Source organism: Ambystoma mexicanum, chromosome 8 (assembly GCF_040938575.1).
Source record: "Ambystoma mexicanum isolate Mex_15411 chromosome 8, UKY_AmexF1_1, whole genome shotgun sequence".
NCBI classification, from domain to species: Eukaryota; Metazoa; Chordata; class Amphibia; order Caudata; family Ambystomatidae; genus Ambystoma; species Ambystoma mexicanum.
Genome location: NC_090929.1, coordinates 1,154,226,145 through 1,154,253,380, shown reverse-complemented (window position 1 = coordinate 1,154,253,380; position 27,236 = coordinate 1,154,226,145). Strand labels below are relative to the sequence as shown.

The window sequence follows — 27,236 nt, the reverse complement described above, 5'->3', positions numbered from 1 at the left end:
CCTCGAAGGACGAGCCTTCGAAGAGCGTCTCAACGCCCTCAAAGCCAGCTCCATCGGCGACTGCTATTTTGTCGATGCCATCAACGCCTTTGGCGACGTCGACCCCGAAGCCTTCGGTGCCAAAAGTTTCAAAGGCTCCAGTTCAGCCAGAAACTGACAAAAAAGCAGCAAAAGAAAAAGCTGAAAAGACTACAAAACCTTCAGCCTCCGCTGTAACAACTCCTGCAGAAAAAAATGTATAAACCTCTACCAAGGAAGGAATATTTTAAATCCTTGACTTCAATTTTTGAAGAACAAGAAAGGTCTGAGGAGAAGGATGTTCCTTTTGGCCTAGAGTATGGCACCCCTAATGTCCTAGAATGTCTAATTTCTGAGGAAAGCAGAATGGGGGATTTAGTGGAAACCTTTCATAACGCAAGTGGAATTTACACATCGCCTGAGACAGATTTTGGCAGACCAGAACCAGGGGAACATGCCAGTCCCTCATACAGACAACTGATGACAAAGATGGTGGATTATTTAGGATGGGCTAGACCACCAACTCAGTTCATCCAGGATGACTTGACTGACATATTGAATCATAGCCCCACCGAAGATCTGATTTTACCCTTCCAAGTAGCCTTACAAAATATGGTGGCCAAAAATTGGGAGACCCCGGACTCAATTCCTCCTGTGAATAAGTCCCTCACTTCAAAATAACGCCCTTCCAGTAGCGACCCGGCTATCTGTCCAAACACCCTACTCCTGAGAGCCTGGTGGTCCAGGCAGCCACAGTTTCTAATAAGGTGGCGTACCCTTCCATCCCTCCGGATAGGTACAACAAGCGTGTGAATGGTTGGGCATGCAAGGTATTTTCAGCTGGGATTATAGCATTAAAATCGTCCAACTCCACATGTGCCTTTGCAAAGTTTTCGTACACTCTGTGGGAGTGCATTACAATGGCGGCGGAGCACATAGCAGAAGGGAAAGAAAGGGAAGGATTCCTCGACATCGTTAGCGATGGAAAGGAAGCCATGCAGGAATCTCTTCAGTCTGGATTGGACACTGCAGATATCGTGAGCAGGCCCATGGCCTCTAGCACAGTAATACGCAGATCTGCGTGGTTGCGAAAGTCGGGTTTCGCACCAGACGTGCAAAACCGTCTTTTGAACATGCCTTTTGACGGGTCTCACCTTTTTGGCAACAAGGTTGCAGACCTCAAAAGCAGAAGCCAAATCTTTAGGAGCTGCTATAAGGCAAACTCGCCTTTTTCGTGCATCAGGACAATCTTGGAGGGGACAATCCTATCGTTATTACTACTCATATGGAAAGGCGAGAGGAATGGCCAGTAAAAGAGGCCAGAGAAAAACCACTTGTGGTGGACGAGGTAAACGTGCTAAGCTAGCACCAGTTGCAGCCAGCCTCGTTGCCATCAGCAGCTGCAGCAACCGCCACAAAACCACTTTCAGGACTTGCATCACAAGACACCTGTAGGAGGCAGGCTGTCACAGCATCTGCAAGAATGGCGAGCCATTACTTCAGATGTTTGGGCTCTAGAAATAATAGCCCAAGGTTACTGCCTTCCTTTTCTAACGCAACCTCAAAGCAATCCACCGGGGAGACACTTTTTGAAGCTTCCAGACCCGCTCCTACAGCAGGAAGTTTTAACCCTGCTAAAGAAAGGTGCTATAGAACCAGTACCTGTAGCGGAGAGGAACAAGAGATGGTACTCCCCATATTTTTTTATCCCCAAAAAGGACGGAGGACTGAGATCTATCTTGGACTTAAGAGGCTTGAATAAGCTCTTCAGGAAGGACAAGTTCAAGATGGTTACTCTTTCTCAGATCCTTCAGGCCCTTCAACTTCAGGATTGGTTGTTGTCATTGGACCTTAAGGATGCTTATTTTCATACGCAATCCATCTCAAGCACAGAAAATACCTGAGGTTCGCGGTTGGCGACTCGCATTATCAGTTTTGAGTCCTACCATTCGGGTTGACCTCCGCCCCAGGGTCTTCACCAAGTTGATGGCAGTGGTGGCTGCGCACCTCAGGAGAGGGGGGATTCATGTTTACCCTACCTGGACGATTGGTTGATCAGGGCGCGTTCTGCCGAGCAAGCCCTAAATGATCTGAAAGTCACTTGCCACTTCCTGCACAGACTGGGCTTCTCCCTCAATTCCAAGAAGTCACAAATTACACCTTCCCAACAGCTCCAGTACATAGGGGCTGTACTAGATACATCCTTCGGAAAGAGATAGCCTCCCAAGTCGAGGGCTCAAGACATTCTTCAGATGGTTTCCAAATTCCATAATCTCCAGGCCTACGACTTCTTGAGGTTGCTTGGCCTCGTGGCATTCTGCATTTTCCTAGTGATAGAAGCATGCCTGAGCATGAGATCCCTTCAATGGGCTCTAAAGACTCAATGGTCCCAATTCTCAGGACAAATGACGGATCTCCTTCAGATTCCGAAACAAGGTTTGGCAGGATCTTCTGTGGTGGACTTGCACAAAGAACATCCTAAAAGGAGAATATTTTTGGCAACCATGGCTGGAGATTATAGTAGTGATGGACGCCTCACTCATGGGGTGGGGAGCTCATGACAACGATCTGACAATCAGCGGTCGTTGGTCTCCATCGGAGTCCAAACTACACATCAACCTTTTAGAGCTGAAAGCAATCAGACTCGCGCTTAAGGCTTTTCTGCCATCTGTCAGGGGAAAGAATGTCCTGATAATGACAGACAAAACAGTGGCCATGCATTACCTAAACAAAAGAGGAGGTGTAGGGTCACTACCTCTTTGCAGAGAGGCAATGCGGCTCTGGTATTGGGCAATTCAGGAAGGAATCTCCTTATCGGCAGTTCATCTAGCCGGGGAGAAGAATAGGACGGCGGACGCTCTGAGCAGGCAGAGTACTGTGCCCCACAAGTGGGACCTGGCCCAGGAAGTCCTTCAGGAGATCTTCACCCTTTGGGGAACCCCTCAAGTAGACCTGTTTGGGACCGGAATCAACTGGAAGTGTGAAAGGTATTGCTCAAGGGAATTTCCCCCGAGAGGAGCTCTAGGGGACGCGTTCGTGGTGGAGTGGAACTTTCCACTGCTATACGTGTTCCTACTGCTATACATGTTCCCTCCGATCCCTGTCATTCCTCAGGTCATCAGGAGGCTAAAACAGTTAAAAAAACCACATGATCCTAATTGCCCCGGATTGAGCCAGGAGAACCTTCTAAATATGTCCATCTGCCCTCCGTTACGTCTTCCTCAGAGAGAGGACCTTCTCCCACAAAAGGAAGGCCAGATTCTCCATCCAGAGGTCAGGACTCTCAACCTTCATGCTTGGTATCTGAAAGGCTGAGATACAAGGATTGGGACCTTCCGGATGACGTCATGGAGGTGTTGCTTTCGGCGAGAAGGCCAGCAACAAAATCTTTGTACCGTTGCCGCTGGAAGAAGTTTTGCAACTGATGCAGGGAAAAAAATGTTGATCCTTTCCTCTGTCCTATTCCAGAAGTATTATCCTTCCTCTTATCATTGGCACATAGAGGTCTCAATGTTGGGACCATTAAAGGTTATCTTGCAGCGCTTTCCATCTTCAAGCGCTCTTGGGAAGAATGTTCCTATTTTTAAATTCCTTTGATAGTACAATTCTTAAAGGGACTCACCAATGTGTTTCCTCCCTCTTCTTTACAAGTCCCAGTTTGGGTCCTTAATCTGGTTCTAAAGTTTTTGATGTGTGCCCCTTTGGACCTTTGCACACATGCCATTTAAGATTACTAACGTTGAAAACCGTTTTCTTGGTTGCTTTAACATCTGCACGAAGAGTGAGCGAGTTGCAGGCACTGTCTTCTGGGTCACACTATACTGTGTTCCACAAGGACAGAGTTGTATTGAGGGTTAAACCCTCGTTCTTACCTAAAGTTGTGTCTGATTTCCATTTAAATCAGAAGATCATTCTGCCTGCGTTCTATCCTCCACCTCATCCCAGCAAGGAGGCGGAAAGATTGCACAGGCTGGACCCGAGAAGAGCTCTAAGCTTTTACATTTCTAGGCTCTCCAAGCTTAGAGTGGATAATCAACTTTTCATTGGCTACACCGGAAGGAAGTTGGGTCAATTGGTGTCAAAACAAACCCTATCACGTTGGATTGTGCTTTGCATTTCAGAATGCTACAGATTGGCGGGCAAAGATCCAACAGAAGTCTTGAGGGCCCATTCAACCAGAGGCATAGCCTCTTCGAAAGCCCTTCAAGGAGGTGTTCCCATAAAATCTATTTGTGAAGCAGCGACTTGGTCTTCGCTGCACACTTTTTCTAAATTCTATAATCTGGATGCTTCCCACTCTAAAGAGCTTGCTTTTTGTAAAGCAGTGCTGTATTCAGCTATATAGTATTAAAGATCTACTCCCTCCTCCAAAGAAAGTTTACACTGCTTTGGGAGTCTATCTAAGATGAGGAATACATTGGAGAACACAATCCATTCGAAGAACAAGTTACTTACCAACCCCTCTGTAGATTTTCCGGTGTTAATACCACTTCAACTCTTGCAAGGCTGACACCTGGCTACCTACACTATCTATACAGCAGAGCAAGAGGGGAAAAACAGAACTGAGTCCAACGGGCGCCGCGCGTGCTACTTGTATACCCGATGACGTCACCCTCGACGGAGCCGAATATGCCTGCAATAACTCTGTCCACTCGGGAACTGGGAAGACCCCGTTTTTTCTTTTATGCGGTAGTCACCCTCGAACCGCGGAGTTGGATCCACTCCAAGATCTTGGAACACCAGCAGTAGACCACCTGCATTCTACAATCACCCAAGCCTTTAAGGAAGCCGTTTCTCACCTTCAAAGGGATAAAGAACAATACAAGAAAGGAGCAGACCAACATCGGAAGGAAGCCCCCCAATATCAAGTAGGAGATCAAGTCTGGTTATCCACCAAATATCTACCTCTAAAAGGACCACGCACATTCAATCCAAGATACCTTGGTCCCTATTCCATCACTACCATAGTAAATCCAGTAGCAGTCAAGTTAGACTTGCCCCCTCACATGAAGATACATCCGGTCTTCCACGTCTCTCTATTAAAACCCGTGCAACCTCAAACCCGACTAACTAAATCTCCAAAACCTATTCTAGTTGATGGAGAACTCGAGTTTGAAGTCAAAAGCATCCTGGATTCCAAGATCTCCAAATCTAAACTATTTTACCTGATTGACTGGAAAGGCTACGGTCCCCAAGAAAGATCCTGGGAACCTGCAGAATATGTCCACGCCCCTCGTCTAATCAAAAGATTTCATCGAACATTTCCTAACAAGCCCAAACCCCCGGAGAAGCCCGGTTTGGGAGGGGCCTTGAGGGGGGGTGCTGTCATGATCTCTGCTTCCAAATGATCAGGACTTGCCCGACTCCCTTGGAAGCAGACCCATAACCCCGGTTCCGAGTGCCAGCCAGTCCCAATTGGGACCTTTTGGACCCTGTCCTGGCGGCAGTGGCACCAGGCTTATAAAGATGCCCAGTCCCAGCGCTGGAAGCGCCGGGCTCATAATGCTTGGGTGGACTTACCTGCAGCAGACCATGCTGCTTACTTACCTGCCAGTTGAGCCCCTGATCCTCTTCTGTTTGGGACTACTTTTCCTGTTGGGTGGGGCAGGAGCCACTCCCTAGGTTCAGAACACTGGAACTCTTCTGGAAAGCAGGAACTCTTTTCTTACCTAGGCGAGGCTATGGAAGGAGACACCTAAGCACTACAGGAGGCTATTTAAACCACACCCGATGGATGAATCTTGCTTTGCGTTATTCTGCATTCTCTGCAGCAGAACGCTCATCGTGTCTTCTGCTTCTGATCCTGGGCCTAATGGAACAAAGGCTTACCATCCTGGAATCCAGTCTTCAGCAGCACCTGTAAAGACAAAGAAAGAACAGGTTAGCACTACGGTCTTCAGTGGCAGCGCATCTCTTACCTGGTCCATCGGCGGTCACCAACGCCTCGCGCTGCATTCCGGCATCTGAAAGACAAAGGCTTACCTACTCTTCGCATGCTCCGGAGGTCTTCGGCGCTGCATCCCGCATCTGAAAGACAAAAGAAGGTGCGTTTAAAGACATTGGGCAACTTTATTACTCACGTGCCCTTACTCCTTCCCACGCCGAATCCAGTGGGTATTCCAGCACCCTTCAGCTTCTCTAAAGCTCCGAACTTGTACCTGCAAGATAAAAGGGACAGTTAGTGCGCATCGTTAAGCAGGATACAAGCGCTTACTTATGTGCTTCCAGGCGCTTCTATTCCTCACCCGGGTTCGATCCTCAACTCTCATCAGCCCGCCATCCGCCATCGCCGGAACCCTGCAAAACAAGAGATATCATTACAAAAGACTTTTAAGACATTTGAAGTGCCCAGAGCTTACCGTTCGTGCAGTTAACGACGGACAGCAGTCCTCTGAGGTCAAGAGGCCTGCACCCTTATCCAGTGAAGAAACTGGTTACGGCACCCTGCCCCGAGGCAGATGGAGAGCCCGGCGTTCACTTAGGGCGTTAACCTTTGGGGTTCTACAGGAGAAGAGAAGGGGAAGAGGAGAGAGGCACCCAATAACCCCAGTTCATTAATCCCGTATTTTCTATCTGCAGACATCTTACTCTTCGAGTCAGACATACAGTGCACAGAGGTCCAGCCCAAAGAGCCAACCGTGTGTTACACATCACCTTTGAAGATACGGCATTCACCCAGTTAAGACCGGCGCCTCTGCGGGAATCAGGTGAGCGTTACAGAACGCAAAGCCTACCGCAAAACTCCCACCCGGGCGCTATGGAAACCTCAGATACTGACCAGCTAGCCCAGTTATTTGGGGAACTAAGAGCAGAAGTGCATGCAGCCCGTCAGGAAACGAATGCACTAAGAAGGGAACTGATTATTTCCAAGGAGCAAACAGACGATCTCGCTAGACAATTGCTACAGTCACAAGCCGGACAAACTCCGTTACCCGCATCAGGGGCAAATCTTCCTTTAACATCCTCTACGAACTCAGTGCAGATCAACCTACCTGGGAATGTACCTCTGGCTCCGCCCGAACGATTTTCTGGTGACCCAAAGAGGTTTGCAGTATTTATTAATCAGTGCCGGTTGCACTTCTTATGCCGGCCAGCAGCCTTTCCAACTGATCAAGCTAAGGTAGCTTTCGTGCTTTCGTACCTTAGTGGCAATGCGGCAGACTGGTCGATACCTCTAGTTAATCAAGATGATCCGGTTCTCCATGATTTTCAAGCTTTTCAGCTCAGTATGGAAAAACTGTTTGCAAGACATTCACAGGGGCAGGCCTTGGACAATGAGCTCCTCTCATTGCGACAGGGCAATCAAGACCTTTTGGCTTATATTGCGTCTTTCAACAGACTGATAGTGGAAACTCGATGGCCTGAGGACAAAAGGATTACGCTGTTTTATAGAGGTCTACGTGGAGAGCTCAAAGATGTGTTAGCCCAAGTAGTGAATCCCCCGCAAGACTGTTTGGACTATATTGACTTAGTCGTTCAAATTGACCACAGACTGCAGAACAGGAAGGCCGATCGTTACAAGTTTGATGCTCGAGTATTTTCCAAACCACCAACTCCTACCAAAGGAATAGACTCCGGGGAACACATGCAAATAGGGGGCCTGAAAGGACCACTAACACAAAAGGAGCGGGAAAGGAGAAAACAGCTGCAATTATGCCTCTATTGCAGAAACTCAGGGCACTTTCTTCGAGACTGTCCGGTGAAACCAGCCAAGAAGGCAGTAGGAGCTGCAGTTACCAGGGTCACAAATTCTGAGCAGGGAAACAACCTCGCCCGACAAGAATAGAGGTCCTCTTGCCGAGCGTTAAAACCAGTTCCGTGACCTCGCATTTCGTGATACCTATGGTCCTCATTAGCCCTGAACATCCGGATCGATTACATGCGATTGGAGCTTACGTCGACAGCGGTGCCATCGGCAATTATGTGGATCATGAAATGGTTTTGAGGATGAATCTGACTCTTTGTCCAAAAGCTGTAAAGGACGTCATTACTACAGTGGATGGTACGGAGATAGCCTCCGGACCAGTAACGCATACCACCCAAGAAGTGACGCTAGTAAGTCAAGATGGACACCATGAGAAGATCGTGTTCGATGTGATCAAGGCCCCTCAGTTCCAGATTATTCTAGGAATTCCTTGGTTAGAGAAGCACAATCCTCAGATCGATTGGCGAGCAAGAACGGTTCAGTTTCCAGAATGTGTCTCTACTTGTCACCCTCGACCTGGTGTTGCACTGGCAGCAATTTCCTCGGAGGCTCCCCAGTTACCTCCTGAATATCTAGAATTCCAAGATGTTTTCCGGAAGGATCAGGCTAACTCTCTACCTCCTCATAGGTCTTATGACTGCCAGATAGACCTGATACCTGGATCTACTCCTCCTTGTAGTAGAATTTATGCCCTCACCGAGCCTGAGAATCTTCACCTCCGACAATACCTGGATCAATACCTAGCGAATGGGTTTATTCGTCCTTCCAGGTCCCCTGCTTCCTCAGCTTTGTTCTTCGTTCCAAAAAAAGAAGGGGACCTTAGAACTTGTATAGATTATCGCGCTCTGAACCAGATCACCGTTAAGAATAGATATCCGTTACCTTTGATCCCTGAACTCCTGGACCAAGTCAGAAAAGCATGCATATATACAAAGCTGGATCTTAGAGGAGCCTACCACTTGGTACGAGTAAAAGAGGGCGATGAATGGAAGACGGCCTTCCGCACCAAGTATGGGCTATTTGAATATCAGGTCATGCCCTTCGGACTTTGCAATGCCCCGGCCGCCTTTCAATATTTTATGAACGATGTCCTCAGAGAGCTCATAGATGTGTGTGTTGTTGTTTACATTGACGACATCCTCGTTTATTCTTCATCGGAAACTGAACATCGGAAACACGTGAAAATGGTCCTCGAGAGATTGCGTCAACACAAACTTTTCGCTAAGTTGGAAAAAAGTGTTTTCAACGTGACTGAAGTTGAATTCTTGGGATTCATATTATCACCTAGCGGAGTGCGTATGGATTCAAAGAAGGTCGATGCAATTCTCAAATGGCCATCGCCATCCTCCGTAAAAGGTGTTCAAAGCATGTTAGGCTTCGCTAACTTTTACCGCAGGTTTATCCCCGAATTCTCTCGAATAGTCCAGCCCATCACCGCCTTGTTAAAGAAAAACAAACGTTTTGAATGGTCTACCGAGGCGGAACAAGCTTTCCAGAATTTGAAGACTAGATTTATCTCTGCACCGATCTTAAAACATCCTCGCCCAGAACTCCCCTACATCGTTGAAACTGATGCTTCGAGCCTTGCCATGGGGGCAGTTCTATCACAAAAGGACCCAGTAACCAATCAGTTGCATCCCGTGGCATTTTGGTCCCGCAAATTCTCGCCTCCTGAAATCAATTACACTATTACTGATAAGGAACTTCTAGCTATCAAGTCTGCCTTTAAGGCTTGGCGGCATTATCTTCTGGGGGCCCGACACACCGTTACTGTGATTACAGATCACCGAAACCTGCAATATTTGAAAACCGCAAAAGCTCAATCCTCTAGGCAACTCCGTTGGGCACTATTCTTTGCCGAGTTTGACTTCATAATTACCTATCGACCTGGTACAAAAAACGGTAAAGCTGATGCCTTTTCTCGGATGGGAGTGGAAGAACATTTGATCAATCCTAAACCTGTACCTATCATTCCCGAACAAAGAATTCTAGGTGTAATCGCCACACAATCCATAGAGGAAGTTAAGGATAAAGCCAGGCTACTGGTAACTCCAGCAGACATACAGAATTGGCATCTGCAGGGAAAGGACTTTACGGTGAAGGACAACCTATTATATTTCCAAGAACGGTTATACCTGCCCAGCACAGATTTACAGAAAAAGGTAATCTCTTGTTATCACGATTCTTTAATGGAAGGACATCCCGGTATGACCAAGACCTCGGAAAAGATCAAGCGCTACTTCTGGTGGCCGTCTTGGAAAAAAGATATCAGAGACTTTATAATGTCCTGTGGAGTATGCGCCCAAAACAAGAGTCAAAAGGAAAAACCAGCCGGCCTCTTACGCCCTATTGACATCCCACCTCGCCCTTGGCATACGCTTTCTATGGACTTCATCACCGATCTACCTCCATGCTCCGGATACAATCCGATCCTAGTAATCGTGGACCTATTCTCCAAGATGGCGCATTTCATTCCACTCAAAGGCTTACCAACAGCAACAACTCTGGCCCGAGAATTTCTCGAAAACATCGTCCGACTGCACGGTTTTCCTTCAGTTCTCATTTCGGATCGAGGTAGTCAATTTATTTCTCATTTTTGGCGAAGTTGCTGTCGGTCGGCTCAAATTGATGTGAGACTTTCGACCAGCCACCACCCTCAAACCAACGGACAAACCGAGAGGACCAATCAAACTCTGGAACAGTATTTGCGCTGCATGCTACAACAAACTGAAAAAACTTGGAAAGATATCCTTTGGATAGCCGAATATGCCTACAATAACTCTGTCCACTCGGGAACTGGGAAGACCCCGTTTTTTCTTTTATACGGTAGTCACCCTCGAACCTCGGAGTTGGATCCACTCCAAGATCTTGGAACACCAGCAGTAGACCACCTGCATTCTACAATCACCCAAGCCTTTAAGGAAGCCGTTTCTCACCTTCAAAGGGCTAAAGAACAATACAAGAAAGGAGCAGACCAACATCGGAAGGAAGCCCCCCAATATCAAATAGGAGATCAAGTCTGGTTATCCACCAAATATCTACCTCTAAAAGGACCACGCACATACAACCCAAGATACCTTGGTCCCTATTCCATCACTACCATAGTAAATCCAGTAGCGGTCAAGTTGGACTTGCCCCCTCACATGAAGATACATCCGGTCTTCCACGTCTCTCTATTAAAACCCGTGCAACCTCAAACCCGACTAACTAAATCTCCAAAACCTATTCTAGTTGATGGAGAACTCGAGTTTGAAGTCAAAAGCATCCTGGATTCCAAGATCTCCAAATCTAAACTATTTTACCTAATTGACTGGAAAGGCTACGGTCCCCAAGAAAGATCCTGGGAACCTGCAGAATATGTCCACGCCCCTCGTCTAATCAAAAGATTTCATCGAACATTTCCTAACAAGCCCAAACCCCCGGAGAAGCCAGGTTTGGGAGGGGCCTTGAGGGGGGGTGCTGTCATGATCTCTGCTTCCAAAAGATCAGGACTTGCCCGACTCCCTTGGAAGCAGACCCATAACCCCGGTTCCGAGTGCCAGCCAGTCCCAATTGGGACCTTTTGGACCCTGTCCTGGCGCCAGTGGCACCAGGCTCATAAAGATGCCCAGTCCCAGCGCTGGAAGCGCCGGGCTCATAATGCTTGGGTGGACTAACCTGCAGCAGACCATGCTGTTTACTTACCTGCCAGTTGAGCCCCCGATCCTCTTCTGTTTGGGACTACTTTTCCTGTTGGGTGGGGCAGGAGCCACTCCCTAGGTTCAGAACACTGTAACTCTTCTGGAAAGCAGGAACTCTTTTCTTACCTAGGCGAGGTTGTGGAAGGAGACACCTAAGCACTACAGGAGGCTATTTAAACCACACCCGATGGATGAATCTTGCTTTGCGTTATTCTGCATTCTCTGCAGCAGAACGCTCATCGTGTCTTCTGCTTCTGATCCTGGGCCTAATGGAACAAAGGCTTACCATCCTGGAATCCAGTCTTCAGCAGCACCTGTAAAGACAAAGAAAGAACAGGTTAGCACTACGGTCTTCAGTGGCAGCGCATCTCTTACCTGGTCCATCGGCGGTCACCAACGCCTCGCGCTGCATTCCGGCATCTGAAAGACAAAGGCTTACCTACTCTTCGCATGCTCCGGAGGTCTTCGCACTGCATTCCGGCATCTGAAAGACAAAAGAAGGTGCGTTTAAAGACATTGGGCAACTTTATTACTCACGTGCCCTTACTCCTTCCCAGGCAAATCCAGTGGGTATTCCAGCACCCTTCAGCTTCTCTAAAGCTCCGAACTTGTACCTGCAAGATAAAAGGGACAGTTAGTGCGCATCGTGAAGCAGGCTACAAGCGCTTACTTACGTGCTTCCAGGCGCTTCTATTCCTCACACGGGTTCGATCCTCAACTCTCATCAGCCCGTCATCCGCCGGAACCCTGCAAAACAAGAGATATCATTACAAAAGACTTTTAAGACATTTGAAGTGCCCAGAACTTACCGTTCGTGCAGTTAACGACGGACAGCAGTCCTCTGAGGTCAAGAGGCCTGCACCCTTATCCAGTGAAGAAACTGGTTACGGCACCCTGCCCCGAGGCAGATGGAGAGCCCGGCGTTCACTTACCTAAGGTGAGGGCGTTAACCTTTGGGGTTCTACAGGAGAAGAGAAAGGGAAGAGGAGAGAGGCACCCAATAACCCCAGTTCATTAATCCCGTATTTTCTATCTGCAGACATCTTACTCTTCGAGTCAGACATACAGTGCACAGAGGTCCAGCCCAAAGAGCCAACCGTGTGTTACACATCACCTTTGAAGATACGGCATTCACCCAGTCAAGACCGGCGCCTCTGCGGGAATCAGGTGAGCGTTACAGTTGCCACCCCAATCTGTGGGAGTGGAGGGGAGGAAGGCGCACTCTGTCTAGGTTGCAGGGGAAACCTGCCCTGCGCTGCTGATGAATAAACTGTAGGCCACATACCTTGTTGACACCAGTCCCAACTTGAAACTCGTTCAACCACCTGCTCTGTTCCTAGCAGTGGCATCGGACGAGCGGCCATGTTGTCTGGCACGGCGGCCATTTTCTCGAGCTCCGTGCCACGTGCCAAAGTTGTGGTGCGTGGCTCCCTCAACCTGGCCTCCTCCAAGATTCTTGGTGGTGGAGCATGAGGCCTACCCTGCACCTCAGGCCTAGACCTGGAAGATTTATTGCTGTTGGCATTGTCGTCGGTAGTGCTGCATGCAGGCGCCCCCTCGGACATTGACCCGGTACTAGGGCGTTGACCCTCGGGTGCACACCCTGTAAAAGAATCTTGCGGTCCCTCAGCACTGATTCTGGAAGGATCTGATGGCTGTGAGGCCGGTAGCTGAAGTATCCTCGGTGTGTGTGCTGGTACAAGAGCCCGAGAGGTTCCTCCCTCAGGAAGGAGTCGCCCTTACGGGGTGCAATGGAAAATAGCGGCCCTCCCTTGGGCCTCCATCTCTGTTTGACGAATGTCTTCAAGTCCTCTGGAGACGTTCTTTCAAAGAGCTCCCTCCACATAGCTAGCCTGTTCTTCAGTGTGCGTGGAGTCAGTGCATTGCACGCAGTACAACCTTCCCAGCCGTGGTCAGGGCCAAGGCAATGGAAGCAAAGGGTGTGGGGGTCGGACGTAGGGAAGAGCCCCTCGCAGGCTGGACACCTGCGGAAGCCCGCTGAAGTCGACATGCGCCGGGCTGGAGCGTGACGCCGGAGGACTGAGTACCTGAATGACAAAAAGAAGACAAAAAGACAGAAGAAGAATCCGGGGAAGAGTGTGTGGTATTACATGGCCAAAGCAAACCCAGGAGCACTGGTGAAAATCGGCCTGTTCCCGTTGACGTGGGCTGAGGTGTGGCACCAGTGGGCGGAGTCAGGGTAGCACATGCTCGCTCCCAGAGCCGCACCCCAGCGCACCTCTAAATTTAAAGGGGAAACATGTTTTATTCTGGTGCAAATGTTTCCCTCTCCCGTCTCTAGGAAGGACGCCCATGCAGTATGGAGTAAAGGGGACGGGATGTAAGAGTACATGTTTTCAAGAAATAGAACACACAAGCACGACACTTAATTCACCTTTCATAACAGAGACTGGAAACAACACATCATCGCCCCCACAGACAATGATCCAGGACAGACTGGTCCAACTTGCAACCTATTGGAAGTTCTCAGCAGGGAAACAGATGAATTATCTCTAAACATGAAAACAACTGACAATGCTCAGTATACTGGTCGACAAACAGAGAACTCCGCCCTACTCATATGACTCTTGAGAACCATACATCAATACACCATCCAACAAAGATACAATACACTGCAGCCTTATCAACGTTCAATGGCAAAGCACAAAACAGAAACCTATGACTTTCTATGTGAATTTGTCACATCAGCGCCTCACCTCGACCAGCAACAGACATTGAAGATTGAGACTCTCTCCTTGTCAATTTCAAACTCAGCAACCAACTAAACTTACTTTTTCTACTCACATACAGTCCACACACATACAGCTTAAACTTATCTGTGAAACTTACAGATGCCTGTAGCCAGACTAGCAGTAAAACGTTGCAATATAATTGTACTGGAATGGAATTTTGTCAAATTCCCTGAGCACCCACCTGACAAGCCTTTATCTGAAACAAATGGTCAAGGGAGCCACCCACCTTGCCCGACATATGCTAAAAGCGATCTAGTAATGGACTTACCAACAGCTACCCCCACCCTTAGAGTTCATCTGAAGCAACGTCCATATGATCCCTTTTACTATCGACACCTAACTCGCACACCAGCAACCAACACAAACCAAGCAACCACATCCAAAAGAAACTGGAAAAAAACATAATCTAGAAAATGTAGTACAATTGATTGAAAATACGAAACCTGAAATCCACCAGCTGAACCAAATGATGACATATATTTTTGAAAGTTAACTTCATATCTGGATGAGAACCTGCCTAGTTAGACTGAAACACCCCCCAACACCCACCCGGAAACCATTCAACCCATCACGCAAAAAATGAGCAGCAAGAGGGTTCACGTTAGAACTGAGAGCACTCAAGAAATCCAACCAAAAGTGTCAAAAAGCATGAAGAAAACACTACAATCAACCCGACAAAGTCAAGTGCCAACAGCAGATCCACCTATATAAAGCAGCCGTGTTAAAAGCCAAGAAATCTCCCTACACTGAAAGAATTCAATCAGGGACAAACCCACCAAAGGAAATGTAAAAAATCATCCTTGAAATAAAAAGCTCCCATCAGGTGCAGCAACATGCCCAGACTTTCCCAAACGCTATGGCACAACATTGCGGGCAATTTCTTAAGCAAAATAATCAGCATCGAACAGGCCATTTATGCAACTACCTCAAATACAATCAACATACCAAATACAGGAAATCTGATAAAACCAACAGATCTCATCTACTTCAGAGCAATCTCAGAACAAAGCTTCAATAAACCAGTAAAGGAGATTAATAAGATAGAATCACCAATCTCCCTTACCCACAAGACATGTACAAAAACCTACTCATCAAAGAAGTCTCAGGCCTGAATAATTATTTTGCTATAAACTGGAATCGAACCAAACACTTACAAAGCTGCCTAGATGAAAGTGCTTTTAAAAAATGAGGGTGGATACGCAGACAATCCAAATAACTACAGGCCCATATCCATTTTACCATACTCTGCCAAAACCCTTGAGAACTACGTGTACAAACAAAACCTCCCAGGTAGATTTCATACCAATGACAGGAACAGAATCAGCGTAGCTTTCCATATAGGACGACCGAAAGATGAATGTTGACAACAATATACCATCAACCCTAATTCTACTTGAAACGTCAGCAGTTTTCGTCACCATCGGCCACACAACTTTAATAAAGAGACTACAAGAATCGAGCATTCACAACTCTGCACTGATATGGTTAAAATCCTTCCACACAGAGGGAACCAAAACCACCTACCTACCTCTTTTGCATCAACTACTAGAGCCGAGTCTTCCCTTAAATATATACATTGCCCGTTTATGAAACTAATAAAAAAACACGGACCAACTTGTTACAACTATGCAGACAACCCTCAGCTCATTTTCAAGATGACTACTAGCTCTGACTCAAACAATTCTCTCAATGAATGCCTCAATGGGATAAACCTCAGATGACCAACAACAACCTACAACTAAACCCAAACAAAACAGAAATACTGATCAACCCACACAATGACAGTGAACTGCAGGCTTTCCTCCCTTGGCATCCAGAAATTGGAATAAGACCAGAAACATCAACAGTGTTAACAAATCTGAGAACACTCATGGACAATTGTCTCACACTAGAGCCACAGGTCAAAGCAATAGTATGAAAATGCTTCTGTTACCTGCACTCAATCAGATGCATCTTTCCATATCTAAGCTTCCCACACTGGACCCTTGCATAATATCACAGATACTGCCTATAACTAGGAATGCCTGACTAGCTCAAGAAAAAAAAACTGCAATGCAACCAAGACTTCTACTAAGAATAAACAGAATGGACCACATGACCTCAGCCTTGAGAAGCCTACAGTCGTTACCAGCCAGGATAAGAATCCACTTCAAAGGACTCTGCATCGCTCACAGAGCACTGCACGAACAAGGAGAAGAATACCTACAATCAGAAATTAGCCCTTACCATCCATGCAGGACATTGAGATCAAACAGTGACATACTTAAGAATCAAGGCAAAATGAGAAAAATACTTCTCTATTCAGGCTATTCCCAGGGATCCTTTTTTCAGGTGGCCAGGAGAGTGCCATCGCTCTTGGATCCCAACCCTGGGGACAGACGCGCGAGGGAGGATCACCCGGGGAGTGGGTCTTTGAGGACTATGGGAGGCACTCCCTCGGGAGAGACAAGGTATTCCTCCCGTTCAGATAAACCCCAACCCGACATCCCCTCAGTTGTCATGGGATATTGTCAGCAGAATTCTATCATACCCCAGTACCTTTCTGTAAGAACAATTAGAAAACGACCAGGGAAATTAAAACCATCTATAAAATCACAAGAACCCAATAGAAAATCCATTCACCCACTACAATACCTTTACTCCCTTCATGCAGACAAACACCTACATGGTTTTCACATGATCCCTCGGAAAACCCACAACTCCCTACTTCCACCCTAGAACTCCAGCTATTGGGACGAAGAAGAGGCAGGTGGGAGTTCTGAGGATTTACCCACGGGAATCCATGGGCAATGGATTCCAATGGGCTGTCTCCATGTTGTCCCGATAATGAGATCAGGCAGAGTCAGGCAGGGAGGGGCGACTACTCACACCTGACACCAATCAACTCTTTCAAAGAGTATAAGGCACACTCTGAGCGAGCTGGAGTTGCTGACCGAACCGCAAAGACCAGAAGAAGAAGTCAACAGCTGGGAGAATCTTGTGAAGCCAGAAGGAGGACGGATTGCCAAGGCACTGAGCCTGTGAGTATAAAGGGGGCTACAGTGTGGCAGGGGAGTCGTGCCCCAGGCAGCCAAAACACCAGCTACACTTTTCTGGGCATGTTTAAATTAGTTCTTGCTCCCTGGTTGAGTTCCAGTAACCCAGGTAGTGAGGGGCAGGGGTTAAGAACCTGACCGCAAGTGAATCCCCATTGAGGACCCGTTAACACCTCGTCACTGAAGATAAAAATATGGAGGCCCTGTGACTCGAGAGAAGCTAAAACTAGATAATCTGTTGTGTCAAAAGAACTTTGTGTAAATCCCAAAATTGCCTGTAACTCGCAAAGTGGGAACAAAGACCTCAAATGTGCATTCTGGGAATTGTAGTCCAAAAGAGCAAAACTTAGACAGAGCGAAACTGTGGGACAGATCGAAGCTGTGGGACAGAGAGAGACTGGGGCGAGAAGGAGCGGCTCTTGTGGAGCAGCACCAGTGTAAGCGGAGGAAATCGAGGGGTACAGAGGCTGTAAGAGAGAAAGAGAAACTCCAGGAAAACCAAGGAGAAAGACCCTGTTTTCCACACACCGATGGGAAACCTGCCTTGTCCTTCATTGAGGCCTTGAGGAAATGTCTGCTCTACTCCCTGTGAACAGCTGAATTAACATTAACACAAAATTAACAAACGTTAACATTGAAACTGCGAGTTTGAAGTACAAGAGCAAAGTTAAGAGACTGATTTGATCCCGACGGAGGGAAACCACTGAGATTGAGAATTGTAATATATCGAGTATTGAACTGTACGAGTGACAAAAGAAAGTACAAGTACCATCAGACACTGGGAAAGAAGGTAGTACTGTGAAAGTCGAAAGTGGTCAGTTATGGTTTAAGTAAAACCCCATGCCGTTTCGAAAGCATTTGATGATAAAAGTTTGGAGAAGGGAAAGCCCGAAGTGAGAAGAAGAGTGTGTTTTGACAAAGGACGTTTTGCTGAGAATTCCTTTTGTTTCTAAGACTTTGCCAGAGTGGTGTGAGACCAATTGGGAACATTGTGTGAAAGTGAGTCTGAGCCCAGCGGAGGGGGACCCAGGGTGAACAGTAAATCACCTGAGAAATCTTACATGTGAAAATCCTGAGAAAGAAGAAACGGAAATGGTTGTTTGTCGCATTAGGCACTCTGTAGTAAGAGACTTTGAATGAAAAAGATACTTCAGCACAGAAGGTCCTGATACTGAGGTTTTCAACTACATCCTCGTGCTAGAGAAGCCAGAGTGTGCGCTAATCTCGCGTGTGCCGCATTGTCCCGTGCTGAAAACGTGGGGAAGAGGAGCCAACGGCTCAAGTATCCTGACATATCATTTCTTGAACACTTTCTTTTCCATAACATTGTTTCCCACACAATTTGTATTTAGAAGTAAGGATTGGCAATAGGTTTATTAGTATATGCCCTTTTATTTTGACACTCGACTAGGACTGCGTTATTATTATTTGATGGTCATAGCTTGCTCCCATCTTTAGATTTAGAATTAGATAGGCGTTTTACCAACCCATTTGAAAGTTTAATAAACACCCTTGAACTGAGATCACTTGTGTCTGTCTTACTGTTTGATACCATGCCTTCCTTACAATTCTCATAGCAAAATTGTGGAACTCAATCACAAAATAAATCCCGACAACAGTAGATCCTCTGAAATGTCGATAATTGTTCAAAACCTGGCTGTATGTAAAACCAGGGTAAATACCTACCTACAACCCTTTGACAGCGAACATTCTACGGCAGACTGCAACAACGCTGCCACCATTGCACGATGTAACACCTTCAAAACGAATGATACATCAAAATAAAAACAATTACCAAAACGCCCCATAATGAAAACTACACGACCTGACATCTACAACAAATGACAGATCAAAATGAACTCAAACACCCTTAAGGAAAAACACAAAAAACCTTTAAAAACAAAGTAACATCACCAAACAGAGCTAGCTTCCACAGGCTAGCACATCTCTATTTGCCCTCCTCCTGAGTCGTCACCGCTGGAGGATTCAAATGCGTAGTGAAGATACAACCAGAAACAAATTTAAAAGAAACACACGCTGACACAAAATAGGGTTAAAATAAAAACCTTGGTCCATCACAACTTAGTTGCTGACTCAATCCCTGCAGGTGGGCTCCTGTGTCTCCTCACTGCATTGCTGGTTTAAAGTGCAGAGGTGTTAAGGGTTTAGAGCTCTACATGGCGGGGGGTCAGAAACTCAATTCCCAGACACTTGCAGATTATTTCCTGTGAGTTGTGCGCTTGGCAGAGAAGAGGAACTCAGCTGAATTGTCAATTAGGTAAGTGAAAAGAAAATGGCGTGTGTGTGTTTGTATGTGTGCGCGGATTAGGTCCTACTTATTGTTTTGGAGTCGTTGCCTTTTAAATAGGGGATATGCAATCACATATTGTGGGCACCAGCCTCATGAGTGTTTTAGAGTGTCAGTGACAACATATATTGTGGGCACCCGTGTCATGAACATGTTTTACAATGAGATTCCAGGCATATATTAGTGGCACCAACGCTATTAACATATTTTACAGTGGCATTTTGGACATATATCGTTGGCACCGGTATCATGAAAGTGTCTTTCAGTGGCAATGGTGGATTATTGTAGGTACAATCATCAAGAAAGTGTTTTACAGTAGCAATGCTAGCATATGTTGTGCAGAGGCATCATGAAAATGTGTTGTAAAATGATTGTGTGTACTCTTTGGAACTTGTCATTTATTGGATGTTTCAGTTCCCTAGAGAACTGATGGCGATTTGTATGGTGTTATGCACATTTATTTCACACAAAATGTGCTACAAACAATGCACTATTGCACCCAAATATTTTAAAAATTATTCTCGCAGGAGAAACCCTGCCACACCCCCTAAATCTCTCAAACTGCCTTATACTGTTATGTGCACCGTTTGTACGCTCGATTTCTACATCCATTTGGTGGGAAATATTTATGCCGCTCCACTAAGAAAATTCACAAGCCATCACTACTTTAGGATAGGATATTTTTTTTAAAAAAGCCCTCGCAGCCAGGTTGGAGAGATTCTTAGGAACATATGGTGGTTACTGTATGAGAGAAATAGTAGGGATGACTAATAATTGAATGATCAGATCAGGATAAATGATCACTTGAGCAAGATGGTACCAGATTTGCCCAAGGATTCGTTCCTAAAAAAGCAGGCCAGGGGTTTCTTGGCACAAAGCAGTCAACACGACTGATCTTGTGCAATGTTTGTCTAAGTCAAAGATGCTTATGGCACGGTAACTGATGAGGTCTTTGAAGCCCCCTGTACGGTTGTGAGCAGTCATTGACATTGCCCGGCCGCATGGAGGACATTAGCCTAGGTGAAATACTTTTGTAGGCAGGGACACACCATGAGAGAGCGGAAGGAGAAAATGTTGCTTTCTCATAGACCACCCTCCAACATGGTGTGCAGGCGTGCCCTCTGGGCTAGTGTTCCACAGGCTTTAGCATTTTCCCTGTATCTTGAACATACTGGCTGGAGGGAGCTCATTATAAAATATGACTTGTTTGCCTGCTTTCCGATATAACCTATGAGAGAAGGCATAATCTCTTGAAGTTGATTCTTGTGTTAAATGTAAGTGTTGTGACTTGGAGATGTACTTTTAGATAACTAGTGAAGGAAATTAATCCAGAAAATGCAGGGTTATCTATCACTATGTGAAATTCTTGTAATGTCTGGTACAGTGTATGACTGCTACTGCATTAAACTATGTTTTTTTAACATTGCACTGTCGATTTGTGTACTTCACAAAATAGAATAATAGTCTTTTTTTTTTTTTAGGGAACAACATGGGAATATAATGCAGCCATCTGCCAAGGACAATAGTGGTAGTCACGGCTCCCCAATCAGCAGCAAATTAGAGGGCATCTTTTTCAGCTGCAACACAGAGTTCAATACCGGCAAGCCTCCTCAAGATTCGCCATATGGAAGGTACAGGATTGAAATTCCAGCTGAAAAACTGTTTCATCCAAATACGAATTTATACTTTGGAGACTTCTACTGTATGTACACAGCCTACCATTATGTTATTCTGGTTATCGCCCCCGTGGGATCGCCAGGTGATGAATTCTGCAAGCAACGCCTTCCACTTCTTAATATGAATGATAACAAATTTCTGACCTGCAATGAAGAAGATGGTGTCCTGGTTTATCATCATGCCCAGGATGTTATTTTGGAAGTCATTTTTACTGACCCTGTGGATCTTTCAGTTGGCACAGTTGCTGAAATCATTGGCCACCAGTTAATGAGTTTGTCTACCGCAAATGCAAAGAAAGATCCTAGCTGCAAAACCTGCAACATAAGTGTTGGACGTTAACAGCTTTCTCTATCCATCTGGGAGCATTTGATCATCTATAATCTAGTTTTATCATCAGACATTCTCTTCAGAAGCATGCACGATGCAGCTGTCACCAAAAGCAAACGCCAATTTTTAGACTTCTTAGTATCATTTTAAACATATTATTTTTTAATCAAAACTGTGAAGTTGCCACTGCTTTACTAAAACGTTTTGTTTGTATTTGTCACTCATTTATAACCAGATGCTGCAATTTTTGCATCTTTTGCCAAACATAACAAACATCCACATAGACTGCTTTTGCATACAGAAAATGATTCTGGCTTATAGGGAGCTGAAATAACTATTAGTTTAATATATTAAAAATATTGGGATAAACCAGAACAGCATGGAAAATTGTAATTGCAGCATGAATTGAATCTCAAAGCCTAGAAATGTCAGCACTTACAATTTGTTGCTTGACAGTGTTACATGTTATTTATATTAGCTGAAAGGGAACAAATACTGTGTCTCAACATAATATGATAGAAAAATATTTTATTTGTACTGTTGTATAAAATATTTACAATCATTTAGAATATATAGAACACCTTTGAACAGCAATTGTATACATCATAAACCATTCTTTCCTTATCAAAGATGTAGACTGTAAACTTCAATTGTTGTGTACCTGTTCCTCTTACTCTTACTAAGATGATTTCAATTAAAGCAAATTACCGAAGGAGCTCATTCTAATGTTTACGAAATTCAAAATGATTAATTCAGTACATTGAAATAAGGAAACTTCATACAAATAAAAGTTCATTTTCAAGTGGTCACTGTTTTCTTCCAGTAAATGGTTGGTAATGTAGACTCATTTAAAACAACATGCATACACCTTACATACATTTAGGACACAAATGTGGTTGATAAAGTGAGAAGCTATAAATCATTATTTAATACTATACGAAAAAAATTGATATTTTTCTTTAAATGAAATTGGCACTTTAGCAGCACTCTGTAATGCACCAGCATTCCCATTTCTATTTTGAACTTGCAAAGAAACAGAATGTTCTACATCATCTTTCAGTCAAATCTGATTTTGCCCACTGATCTTCACCAAGGCATTTAGGAGGATGGTAATGTTAAAACAGTAAAGAAAAATATATATAATCCCAGTGTAAAAATATTCAGCATTTCTATTATTATGTCTCTTCTTAAACAACATTCAGTGCTCATCTTTGTGATCTGATTATCATACTCAACCTTAGCATAAATATCAATTGTCTTTATTCTTCAAAATTATCTTTGGTGAAAACAGAAAGAAAATATTCGCATAACATTTGTTAAGGTATGTGCTTCAGAATTAGCTTTGGTAATGAATTACACTAAGCTTTTTAAGATATGAGGCAAAATAAAGTGGCACGCCATGGTCAATGCAGACATAACAATTGGCATTCATGATAAATTGTAACAAAACATTTTCCTTGGCTATGACAAGATTTTGACGTTTCACCTCACTTCAAAGGGTATCCTATTTACAGTGGAGGTGGCATTCTTCTAGTTGCCCATCTGTATCTCAATTAAAGTGCATATCAATGTGTCCGACATGTGCAGAAAATCCCTCAGTTATTTTCTCATTTCAGTAATACTGATTATTCTTTGCATTTGCACGTTTCAAATAGTTTTACACACATCTTGCTTGTTGATAAGGACTTCTAATAATCTGACTTTAGCTTTAATCTGTTTATATTCACAATACTCTTCAGCCATTGGAATGCGATCTTCCTTCTGTGCAGTCCTGAAAAGAAAAATATAACATGTAAAGTGAAATTCTTGAAAGCTAGACAATCTATCATTCATGGAATCATGTAGGTTATGTACACATTATAAGAGATACAAAATACCCTTTCCTATATTTTAATGGTAACTTTCGTACTGCATATGTTGTGCTTTCTGGGACATTTGAATCTAGGCGCCGTTTCATCTCTGCACCCTCCATTTCGTACTACACATGTTGTGCTTTCTGGGACATTTGAATATAGGTGCTTTTTCATCTCTGCACCCTCCATTTCGTACTGCATATGTGTGCCTCTTTCACCTTTCCGCTCCCCTCCTCTATCTTGCATTTTTGCCCATCCCTCCCCCCTCTCTGAAATGCTGTCAGGCCTAGACAGTTTTGTTCTATGTTTTGTCTCATCATCTTGCCTGTCCCTTTCCCCTTTTTCCCCCACTTCCCTTCCTCTCCTTCATTTATGTCAAAGCACTTGCACTCTCTGAAATGCTGTCAGGCCTAGTACGACAGTTTTGTTCTATGTTTTTTGTAAACAGTCTCCTGTTACTCTGTGTCCGTACCATTTAACGCTTATAGCACTTGACCGAATGACTCAAGGCCCAGTAAGAATGTCTTACTGCATTTACCACTTGTTCCTTTCCCTGCCTTGAAGTGCTTTGAAACACTGTTCCTGTGTATAGGCGCTTTACAAATGACCAATAAAATAAAATAAATGGTACATCGCAAACTCATGGCTATGGGCCTCATTACGAGTTGGGCGTTTTCCAGCAGTAAATCCGCTGGAATACTGCCCAAATGAATTTTCGTTACTGCCACTTGGTCCGGTGGAATTACGGCCGGATTACAAGTGGCGGTGGCGGTGTGAATCCCTATTTCGTATGAGTCCATAGGACTCTATGGGTCTTTCTTGGCCAAATTAGCGCAGCGGTAATTCCGCAGCAGTAATTCCGCCGATTCTGCAGATTATCCAGCAGAGAGTTGGGGGATTTACCTCCAGCATACTGCTGGAGGTAAATCATCCACTCCAGGGCCACTCATATGGCGAAGCAGTAATATTGGCAGTAATTCCGTTATAGCCATACTGTAATGAGGCCCATGCCTTGCTTGAGTATCAAATATGTACTGTTTTCAAGATGACCTTAGTGCTATATTAAGGTACTAAAATGTCTTTGGCTTTCTTTTTTTGAAATGTTAAGGCTATTTTATTAAGATTATACAAATGAAACAACTTTTTTTTTATTTGTGCATATAGCAATAGCTTTTTGCACCAATTTAAAAAGAGAAAAAAGGAAGAAAAACATGTGACCTCTTCACAATCATGTGTACAAATAAATATTTAAATTTCAAAATTAAAATTGGTATTCACATTTAAAATTGGCAATAAGCAAACCAGTAAATAGAAAAGAAAAAGAACAATAAGAATGATCACAAGCAAGCACGACTAGTAGTTTCTTACTGGCAATATATGTATGAGCTCCTCATCTATTTCCGCTAACTTTTATTTTTTGGAGGACTAGTAGCCAGATGTGATAGACTGCTGCAGTGATTACAGTGGAGTCTGCTGAGTATATCAGTGACCAAAATTGGTCCGAATGTATGCTAGCTAGTTTCTGCACTACAGAAGTCACCATACCCCTTTAAGTACAGCCCTCTTACTTCAAAGCATCCCGTCAGTGTATGTCTAGATGTTTCAATTGTTCGTTTGCAGAGGCGACAGAGTCGCTCTTTTGCGCTCAATGCCGTTCCATGACCCCATGTATTCATATACTGTTAATATGTTTAGGCGGAGATATGTGATAAAGCGACGCAGTCTAGGAAAACAGAGCTTAGTTACATAATTTCACGGGGCTCCAGGTTCATGTCCCTGCCTAGAATATTCCATATATAGTTTCTTTCTTGTGAGTGCAGCTATATTTTGCACTCTATCCCAATTTAGTGATTTGATTTTGTGCATTTTTGGAAATATGCAAAGTTCATTTTCTTTGGGTATGTCGAGTCCAATTTCGGCTAGATGTTGAGAAACAGTATTGACCAACTCTCTGTATGCCGGGTTTTTCTGCGTGCTATTCACATGTTCTGCTATAAGGTTCATAAGGGTATCCCGGTTCTCTTCCCTGTGCAAGAGTTTAATATATAACTTGCAGCATGCAATTTTCCAAAGCACATCATGGGAAGTTAGCGCCAGCTCTAGGCGCAATGCCTCTACTGGGACCGAGTTCGGAAGACCAAACATGGAGCGTAACAATTTCCCTTCCAGGCTCTTAATCCAACAAATGTGCTTTTTCCGGCAATGTTTCTAAACCGTACATTGTACATGGAATAATGCTCTTTCTGTACACCTCCAGTAGGGCTTCCACCGAGCCCCCACATTTCCTGTGAATAAAATGTTTTTGTCACTTGCCATTGTCCCATAACATTTGCATAAAAAGTGTCTATAGAATTTATAGAATGTATGATCAAATTGGTTGCCCTAAATAGACATAAGAATTTAAGACCTCAAGTCGTTCTCCTCCTATATATCAAGTGACTACGATGTTTGTTGTCACCCAGGGTCATACCCTTGGTCTTATTTTAGTTGACCCGGAGACCGTTCTCTTTCACATAGCAATAAAGGGTGTGTATTAATCTTTGAAGTCCCACCAGGGTTTGGTCTATGAAGACCATGGGTGTCTCATTGTGAGACCGGCGGGGCGGGCCGTGCCGCCAGGAATAATTTCTTTTCCAGCGCCCGGGAATGGGCTTACTGGGGCATTACGGCCTTGGTGGACCTGGTAATTGCCCATTCCCATTTGAGTCCCATTGGACTTAATGGGAATGGGGAGGTTGGATGCACCAGAACCATTTGTGAATGGTGCTGGTGCATCCGACATGGACTGCTCGCGGGTGCCGGTCCGCCCGCCAGGTCAAACGTGGTGGGCGAAAAGGCCCTCGCAAGCAGATCTTGTAGTGGGCCGATCCGGTAACAACAGTACCTGCAAGCTTACCGGTACCGTTGTTACTGGACTGGCAACCTCATAACGAGGCCCCATGTCATCCGCGTATGACAACCATCCCACAGTCTTTCCAGCTAGTTTAGGTGGGAAACTGCAGCTCTTTTCCAAATAGGTCTTCCCCATATAAGTTATAAAGGGCGGGGGCAAGGACGCAGCCCTGTTTTAGTCCTAGATTGGTGTTAATATATTTTGCTAATATGCCCTCCTGCGAGGCTCTAACCGATACACTGGTATTTGTGTATAATGTTTTGATGTAGTACAACAGGGTCGGGTTGATCCACCACTCTTCTAGTTTACTCCACAAGCGAGCATGGATGACACCGTCGAACTCTGAGAAGTAATCAATGAAACACAGATAAAGGCAGCTATTTATCCTACGTGTTGCCACTGCCACAAGCAACTGTATAGCCCATATGCTGTGCATAGTAATGCATCCACTTCTAAAACCTGCCTGCAAGGGGCTTAATAACTTCTAAGTCTGCAACCATTTATTCCGCTGTTTTAATAAAATGGTGACAAAGATCTTGCTGCTGGAATCCAGCACTGCCAGGTGTCTAAAGTTACTAGAATCAATTAGTGGGCCCCTTTAATGTGCGGGAATCAGAATAGAGCGACACCAGCTATCGGGGAATATTCCCACAGTCCATATCTGCATAAAACTGTGGAACAGTATTTTTGCCAATGTCCATGGATTTTGCTTGATGACTGTTTGCTAAGCCATCTGGCCCCGGGGCTCTTGATGACTTCAGTTAAGTTATTTAATCAGATGTATGTCCACTTCATTAAAGATAATATTGATGGTCATTCACTGCTTTTACCCATCTACACCTTCATTTGTTTCCAGTGTTTTATCCCAATACAGTTTGCCAATGTATTCACACCAGCTCTCCTCAGAGATAGTGATGTTTTCCTCAGGGATTAACACAAATATATATGTCTGGTACATATGCCAGAACTTCTTGGCTTTGTGGACTT

The 27,236-nt window shown here is 44.9% G+C and overlaps 2 protein-coding genes across 4 annotated transcripts in view; one reads left to right on the top strand and one right to left on the bottom strand.

Annotated features, from left to right (window-relative positions):
* Positions 1–22,305, top strand: part of PHYHIPL (phytanoyl-CoA 2-hydroxylase interacting protein like) — a 384,776-nt gene extending 362,471 nt beyond the window's left edge. For all 3 annotated transcript variants that reach the window (XM_069611223.1, XM_069611224.1, XM_069611222.1), the window contains one exon: positions 20,981–22,305. In XM_069611223.1, the coding sequence (XP_069467324.1) occupies positions 20,981–21,515 (535 nt within the window). In that variant the 3' untranslated portion in view covers positions 21,516–22,305. The remainder of the gene's footprint in view (positions 1–20,980) is intronic.
* Positions 22,015–27,236, bottom strand: part of FAM13C (family with sequence similarity 13 member C) — an 835,708-nt gene continuing 830,486 nt past the window's right edge. Inside the window, exon 14 of the mRNA XM_069611221.1 lies at positions 22,015–23,274. Within this exon, the coding sequence (XP_069467322.1) occupies positions 23,151–23,274 (124 nt within the window). The 3' untranslated portion in view covers positions 22,015–23,150. The remainder of the gene's footprint in view (positions 23,275–27,236) is intronic.